General features: G+C 38.0%; 1 protein-coding gene across 4 annotated transcripts in view; it reads left to right on the top strand.

The window, feature by feature from the left end:
- The window catches only part of C1QTNF7 (C1q and tumor necrosis factor related protein 7), a 99911-nt gene extending 95938 nt beyond the window's left edge, over window positions 1-3973 (top strand). For all 4 annotated transcript variants that reach the window (XM_014549345.1, XM_005878142.2, XM_005878144.2 and 1 more), the window contains exon 3: window positions 2986-3973. In XM_014549345.1, the coding sequence (XP_014404831.1) occupies window positions 2986-3617 (632 nt within the window). In that variant the 3' untranslated portion in view covers window positions 3618-3973. The remainder of the gene's footprint in view (window positions 1-2985) is intronic.
- Window positions 3974-8579: the final 4606 nt, after the last annotated feature.

Here is an 8579-nt window from a genome sequence, read left to right as displayed (position 1 = left end):
GGATGGATGGATGGATGGATGGATGGATGAAAGAAAGAAAGAAATGGCACTGAAAAAAATATTTGTAAGCCCATATCATGGAGAGTTGAGAAGAAATCCTTTCTCTCCAAGCTTTATTACTTAAGCATAGATAATAATTTCTCCATAATTCTCTTCTCTGTACAGCCATATATCTGCCTGAATAGGGAGATGGAGAATGATCTATCCCTTCTTTCTATTCTTCATTCACTGGTCCTTAGCACAGGGGCAAATCTGTGATGTGAACAGGAAGAATTACTATAAATTATTACAGCTAGTCCCTGATTATCTAACTCCCAGCAGTTGAGAATAGTAAACAACTACAGAAAATCCAAACATTGAAATTGTGACAACCTTTTCATTGTAAAATTGCATCTTAGTATTTATGGTTTGATCTCAAAGAATTTTCAATGGGATGAGACCTCAAGTGATCTAGTTCAACACCTTCACTTCAAGGTCTGGGAAACTAAAGTCAGAGAGATGAAGCCCCTTTGTCAAATTCACCTAATTCCTGGCTGAACTAGGGTTTTATCCCTGGTCTGCTTAGTCACTGTTTACTGCTTTTCCCACCAGATTTGGAGTGGATTTGGATCTAGTTTCTTCATAGTACAAATGGAGTATTTGGAACTCAGACAAGAATTGACTTGTTCAAAGGCAAAAGAGGCAAAAGGATTTGAGTACATAATGAAATTTAATGGTCAAATAGTTACTGATGCCAAAATGTGTGGGGGTTTTTTTAATTAATGCACCAAAAGTCACTGATGAAGACAACAAAAGTTGAGCTTCTATTGAAAATAAAATAACAACTTATAAGTTGTTGTCTTTGATTCCAAAGTTAATTTATTAACCAAATAATATTTATATTATACGTCTATCAAAAACAAGTAATCATTGAGAGGTCAAACTATTGTAGCCTTATTCAAGAAATAAATACCAGATTGTGTTCTGGCTGGAGTCAGTGGAATTTCAATTTAAAAACAAATGTCACCCTGGCCAGTGTGGCTCAATTGGTTGGAGCATCATCCATACTGAAAGGTCACGGGTTTGATTCCTGGTCTGGCCACATGCCCAGGTTTCAGGTTTGATCCCTGGTTGGGGTGCAAACAAGGACAACAAATTGATGTTTCTCTCTCTCCCTCCCTCCCTCCCTCTCCCTCTTCTTCTCCCTCTTCCTTCCTCTCTAAAATCAATAAAAACATATCCTCAGGTAAGAATTTAAAAAGACAGAAAGAAAGAAAAGAAAAAAGAGAACACATGTCATCTATAGCTAGAGAACACTTCTATGATCAGTAATAATGCTGGTCTCACACACCAAAAAAAATGCATTCATTTTTAGCATCTTTTGTGCACCATAAATTGTCAAACAGTGTCTTTACAAAATTATAGAAACAAAATATTTGATGTTTTAAGAGTAAAGCTTTAATTCTTTTCAAATTTACATTATCCAGAACACTTTATTGCTAAATTTGCCAAATAACTGAAAATGATCAAACTCATACACCAGTGCATATGTAATATATTGAAAAAAAATGCTATCAAAGCACTATCAAGATAAAAAGGCTTAGCTTAATATAAGTTCCTGAAAATAAACTACACAATATATCAACAATATATTTTCCCTGACTACAAAGTACATTACAAATATCCAAATAATTTGGATATTTTTGAGAATTACCATTACATAAGCACTTTTTATGGAATGGATTTGGCTATAAAATTTGATGACATTTTTTATGCTATTAAGTCATTGCTATTACACATACGATTTAAAAATTAAATAGATGTTGCTTATCACTTTCAAGCCATAATCACTATTTCTCTGCATTTAGCCAATGGTTGATCTGTAGACATAAAACATTGGGCAAACAGAAAATATTTCTCTATGGTGATTTTCAATTTGTTGAAATCTTTTCACAGCTTCTATGTCTTTTCTATATGTAAGGAGACCAGAGAAATTAAGGGACTTGCCTAAAATGATACAGCCCTTAGCTGTAGAGCCAAATCAAATTTAGGATTCTTGATTCCAGCCCCAAAGGTAAGAGGCATTTTGATGAAGGGGAAGCATCAGTAGACTGAGACTTGGATTCCAGTCCTGTCCTTGCTTCATCTCTCTTGGGTTCAGTTTTCTCCTCCATAAAAGACTTACTGCACAGTGTGGCAGTCACTGTTGTTGGGTTATTGTAGCATAGTGAGCCCTCACTATGCCTGGAGCCCTTTACAATTCACACTCTAGCCACAGAAATGCTCACGCTTCCGAGTCAGGCAGGCATGAGTTCAGGTCATAGCTCTGTCGTTCACTAGTTCTATCTCCTTGAGCAAATAAACTTCTCCATGGCTAGGTTTCTTCATCTACAATGGAAGTAATAATAATAAGGCCTAGCTCATAAAACTGTTGCAAATCTTGAAGAAGATAATACATGTAAATAAAATGCTGTTCCTGATGTATAGCAAGTGTTCAATAAATATGAGCTAATCTCATTTGATTCTTTTTCATTTATTTTTTTTCTTCTTTTTTTCTGATTAAATTCTTTTATTATTAATACTAATAGTAGGATGAGGCATGAGAGAGAACTGCCTCTCAGGATCCACCTGGTTCTGTCTGCCCCCATGACTTCACTCTGAAGAATGATATCAACATCATTCTCCTTAAATTCCTTCTGTAGTAATGAGTACCTGTAATGTAACTAATTTAGTGACAGGTAATCCATTATCAGAATGATAGTTAAATATTTTTAATTAGTCAGAATGAAATGATTTCTCACATAGGAAAATTTACTTGAAATTATGATGAAATTTTTCTATTTCCATTGTAGTGATTCAGATTTTTTTAAAAATCATTGTTTAGTAGTACACAGTTGAAAGTTGTCTGAAAAGATTAATGTATGGTATGCTGGGACTATGTGGGCATGCTTTTTGTCACTCTGTATTTAGAGGAACCATTAATTAAAGTTTAAACTCTTTTTAAAGGTTTGAGAGGTAAGACTGGACCGCTGGGCCTTGCTGGAGAGAAAGGGGACCAAGGAGAAACGGGGAAGAAGGGACCCATGGGACCAGAGGGTGAGAAAGGAGAAGTTGGTCCAGCTGGGCCTGCTGGACTGAAGGGAGACAGAGGAGAGCAAGGGGACCCAGGGCTGCCTGGAGTTTGTAGATGTGGAAGCATCGTGCTCAAATCTGCCTTTTCTGTTGGCATCACCACCAGCTACCCAGAAGAGAGGCTACCGATCATATTTAACAAGGTCCTCTTCAATGAGGGAGAACACTACAACCCTGCCACAGGAAAGTTCATCTGTGCTTTCCCGGGAATCTACTACTTTTCTTATGATATCACATTGGCAAATAAGCATCTGGCAATCGGGCTGGTGCACAACGGGCAGTACCGGATAAAGACCTTCGATGCCAACACAGGGAACCATGATGTGGCTTCAGGGTCCACAGTCATCTATCTGCAGCCGGAAGATGAAGTCTGGCTGGAGATCTTCTTCAATGACCAGAATGGCCTCTTCTCAGACCCAGGTTGGGCAGACAGCTTGTTCTCCGGATTTCTCCTGTACGTTGACACAGATTACCTAGATTCCATATCAGAAGACGACGAGCTGTGACCAGGACTGCTGACCAGCAGGTTCCAGAATCCTTGTGGAAGACACTTTGATTTCATCGAGGGGCCCTGGAAGGTGGAATACACAGCAATGAGATCCAAAGACTCCTGCTCCGATTCCAGAGTATTTACAGACAGCTCTAGCGACATTTATTATTAAAACAAGATGATCCACCAAACTATTGAAACCATACCAAGATGAATGATATAAAACAATAACCCCAGATATGAATTCTCTTGAAAGCAGTGTTCATAAATATTTAAACAAATCCAAGACGATGTTAACAATTTTTTTTTATTAAATTCCCTGAGTGATCAGACCAGACGGCAATGATAATATCTCATTAAATCTTTATAAAATCACATTTTGGCCTGTTATTTAAAAGAATCATAACATCCCAGACAAAAATCTTTGATAATTCTCCAAATGCTATAGTTAGTCAGAAACCAAAGGTAAGTGATGCTGAGGAATGTCAAGCAATTTAAAATGAAGTCATAATTTTCTTTTTTATTATTTCTTCCTTCGTGCTTATACGTGAAACACAAGGTTTATTCTTGTACTATTATGTATTTATTAAGTATTACATTCAAAAGTGGATACAACTATAAACTTACTTTTGCCCCACCCTGTATATTTACTCAACAACTCTTTTATTTTTATCTTTATTGTTGAGAGTATTACAGATGTCACCCTCTTCCCCCCACCAATACCTCCCTCCACCCAGTTCCCGCCCCACCCCAGGCATTCACCACCCTATTGTCTATGTCCATAGTTAATGCATATCTATCTATTTAAAGGCTAATATGTTAAGTGTCCTTCCTTCCATCTAGGTAATGACGTCACATAGCAACGTCCAGCTTCTTCTCCCTAGCAACGACTAGCCTCCTTGCAGTTTCTTCAGCCCAGGAACACTTTAGCCAGGTGGAAACACTTTTCACTATAACCAAATGTCTGTGAAGCATTTTCCCTTGCCTCATCTCATTTGATCCTCACAGAAGTCCTGGAGTAGGTAGATAGGAGACTTGGTGGAATCCTATTTTCTTTTCATTAGCCAGAAAACAGAGATTTAAAGTTTAGAAACAAACTTACTGAAACAAAGTAAGAAATGGTGGACCTTGAAAATGACTTCAGGTTTTCTCACTGTGCAGAATACTAGTATAGTCCAACACTGCTGCAGTTACTTGTTAATATTTTACCCTTTGTTCTCCCTGTGTGATCTACAATAATAATCTGCATTGGTTGATATTTACTGCTGTGTTGCTGACAATTACCTGAAAGAGAAGTTGGGGTGCTTCACTGGGCTGGAAAAAGTTTAGCTACATCAGAAAGCAGGTCTCATGAAGCAAGTTGGTTCTATATCCATAAAAGGTAAGTTGACTCAAGCATGCATGATACATATAAAGCTCTCGCTGGAGCCAATCACACGCATGTGTTTCCATCTGTCATTGTTGATCATGAATTTGGTTGACACTTCTATTATAGAGAAAGGGCGAATAGTGATATTAAAGTATTTCTTCTAATTAATTTTCTTTCAATGTGCATGAATTCGTGTACTGGGCCACTAGTATGAATATAAGATCTTTGGTTAATCTCTTCCCACACCCCCTTACCCCTTCCCTCTGAGATTAATCAGTCTGTTTCATGTGTTCCATGGGTCTGATTCTATTTTATTCATCACTTTATTTTGTTCATTAGATTTCTTATTCATTTATTTTGATCTTTAGATTCAATTGTTGATAGATATGTATTTATTGCCATTTTATTGTTCATAATTTTTAGCTTTCTTCTTCTTCTTCCCCTTCTTCAACAACTCTTTAACTAAGCCTGTATAAACCAGACACTATGATGCTGGGTCAGATGTAATAACAAGTTCAGACAAAGTCCCTACCTTCATACAGGCTAGTGTGTGATGAATATACTGTCACAATTCAGTGTGATGAGCACCAAGGCAAACAGACTGGTTCAATGGAAACCAGAAAACATGGAGAAACATTATGCATGCTAAGATGTGTGTCTTTAAGTAGATGGGAGGTATGCAAAGAAAACAAGGACTTCAGTGGTGGCATTCTCCCCATTTCATCCTCATGCCATTGGTATTTGCAATCAGGAAGGGGTGAAAAACCCGGAGAGAGAGGAGGCCTGGGAGGCATACTGGCAAAAAAGAGAAGCAAGTTACTGAGACCAGCCAGTAGGTCATTCTCCTAAATCTGTTAGCTTGATAGTTTCCCAAGACAAATATTTGTCTTCCTAGCTTTCACAGCTTTTACACTGTGGTGACGACATTGTGTCTTATGGATTTTCTAGGTGCTGAATTCAGATAAAGCACAGGAAATGTCCACTTATTTATGAGTGAGTTGATGGGAGGAGGCAGCAAGAAGAAGAGGGAGAGAGACCAGGCATCTGAGCAAACAGCTTCCCTTCCAAGTCTCACACCTCCCTATCCCACACTCTCTTAGTGTCAACCCCCTGTTCTCCACTGAGCTGCAATCCCTCAGCTAATTTCACCCATAATTCTGTCATCTTCCACTCTCTCGATTAGTAGTAATAGCCCTCCCTTATTCTCTCCCTTTTGGTATTCTCTAATCCTCCTTCCATGCATTCCTCTCTCTGATTATTCATTTAATAAAAAATTTTAATGCTTTCTATGTGTGAATCACCATGGTGGGCTCTTTGAAGATGAAAGAACACAAAGGTGAATGTGGCACAGCCCCAAGAAAGGAAATAGCACACACACACACACACACACACACACACACACACACACACAAAAATACCTAGAATTCTGAAAACAAACATGCTAAAATATGGTAAGTGCTAAACTGGAGATAGAAGCAAAATGCTGTGGAAGGAATTAATTCAGGGGGAGATGTTTACTTCCAAATTCAGAAATGAGAGAGGAGAGCTAGGGAAACCTCTGTTTCTTGGGCCTGAAGTGATAGATGGGACTTGGAGTAGCCAAATTGAGGGAAAGAGCACTTTAGACAGAGGTAATAATGGGACAAATAATAAAAGTGAGAATCCATGGGCCATATTTGCAAGATGGCCAACCTGTGGGTGGGGGACTTTATTCATGAGAAGATGTGGAGCCCCTGTGTGTTCCCAAGCTGGGTGCAATCATTATCCGAGGTGAAATACCTAATTACCAAGCAGCTGTGTGTGAGGGCAATGGTCCCATCTTCCAGATCTATCTTGCTTTCATCTTCTTCTGCCTCCCATCCTTTGTTCCCTGGTTCTTCTCTTTCTGAGTCAAGACATGGGTCAAGACAAAGTCAATAACCGTTAGACAAAGAAGACTGAGCAAAGGTGATCTGAGAGAGTCACCTGCCTCTAGGTAATACCTGAACTTGGGATTCCAGGCTAGAAAATGTTTAAGAAAACAGCCAATAGAAGAAGCTAATCTGGGGAACATGAAAACATGGGCCCTTTGAAAACTATGAAATTTTCTGGAGAAACTGGAAATGGAGAAGTTATTGTTGATTGTCATGACCCACATAATTATTATGTAATTTAAATATTTTTAGCATGACCCATTAATACATTCATTTTTTGGACATTGTTTACTTGCTTATCTTTTAAATGTTTCTTTCATTGTAAAGCCTATTTTGAGTAGCTTTTTAAACTAAAAATTCTTTAGCTGGTTCTAGGCCCAGAGATAAATTTCATTTTGAAATACCTGGTAGGATGGTGATGGGGATCAGAGAGCTACCATGGATAATGAAAGGTTATTTTAGTGTTGAAGTGATAAACTTTTAAACAAATGCAGGTGTCTTTTACTCTTTAAAAATAGACAAATGCAATGTATCCACATTTATGGATATTTATGGAAAGGAAGTACAAGAACAATTTTGGTTTAAAATATTCCAAGCCTCATTCCAATCATTCTTTGTAAGGGCTGACTTGGAATGAATATGCATTAAGAATTATTTATTTACTAGATACCATCTCATTCCAGAATGATCTAAAGCCACTTACAAAGATAGACCGAAGACAAAAAGAGCGTGTAGTCAGAACAAGTGAGAATAAAAGAGCAAAACAAACAAAAAAAAGGAAAGAGTGAGGCTAATACAAACCTGCATGTACAAGAACATGTGTAACTGTCTTATACATGCATAGGACACATGTATTTCTGTGTATCTGTACATGCCAAGGACATATCCAGGTAATTTATCATTATGAATAGCATTGTTTGTGGTGAAAAAAAATCCATAAGCTCTGAATATACTTTTTCTCTGCCATTCTGTGAAAGTTATCCTAGCCATAAATTCATTTTAGATGTCATCTATTACCATGGTAGTTGTTTTATACCTTCCTCTCACCTTCTGTAGCTCCACTTTCCATAAAGGGTATCCCTATCCATATTGGCTCCAAAGCCAAAACCTAAAGCACATTCTGAAAGTCTTCCTTCCCTTCCCCACTGAATTTACTCAGCATAAAATTCTTATGGTTCTAGACCTTACCTGTACATTTCTGAGTCATTGCACCTTTTCATTCCTAGTTCTGAGATTTCACTCATATACTCATCATCACTTCCCTGGACTAGTAAAAGCCTTTTTAGCTGACCCTTTGCCTTCAGCCACAGACCTCTGATCCATACTCCACATTAGGTTGGTTCTCTTCTTAAATACTAATCTGGTCGTGTCACTCCATGGCTTAAAAGCCATTGGTGGCCCTCCAATCGCTACACTATAAAAGGTGTCTTGAACTTCTCTGGGTTTTTCTATCTAGTATGCATTCCATATCTTTCTTTTGGTATTCATAACCCAACTCTCTTCTGAGGAACCACCCTCCTTCACATGCTGGGTCTTTGAACTTCTAAGTGGAATTGACACTTGCAGTATATAAATCTCAGGCCCGATCTATCAGAGTATTCCACAGAATAACTGGTTCAGATGACTTGATCAGAGACAGTGAAACTTTGCTGGGACTTCTATAGAAGAGAACCTCACTCTTTTGACTAGACTTGAG

Source organism: Myotis brandtii, unplaced genomic scaffold, assembly GCF_000412655.1.
Source record: "Myotis brandtii unplaced genomic scaffold, ASM41265v1 scaffold547, whole genome shotgun sequence".
Lineage (NCBI taxonomy): Eukaryota > Metazoa > Chordata > Mammalia > Chiroptera > Vespertilionidae > Myotis > Myotis brandtii.
The sequence above is the reverse complement of the archived record's forward strand: the minus strand, read 5'-3'. Positions and strand labels throughout refer to the sequence as shown.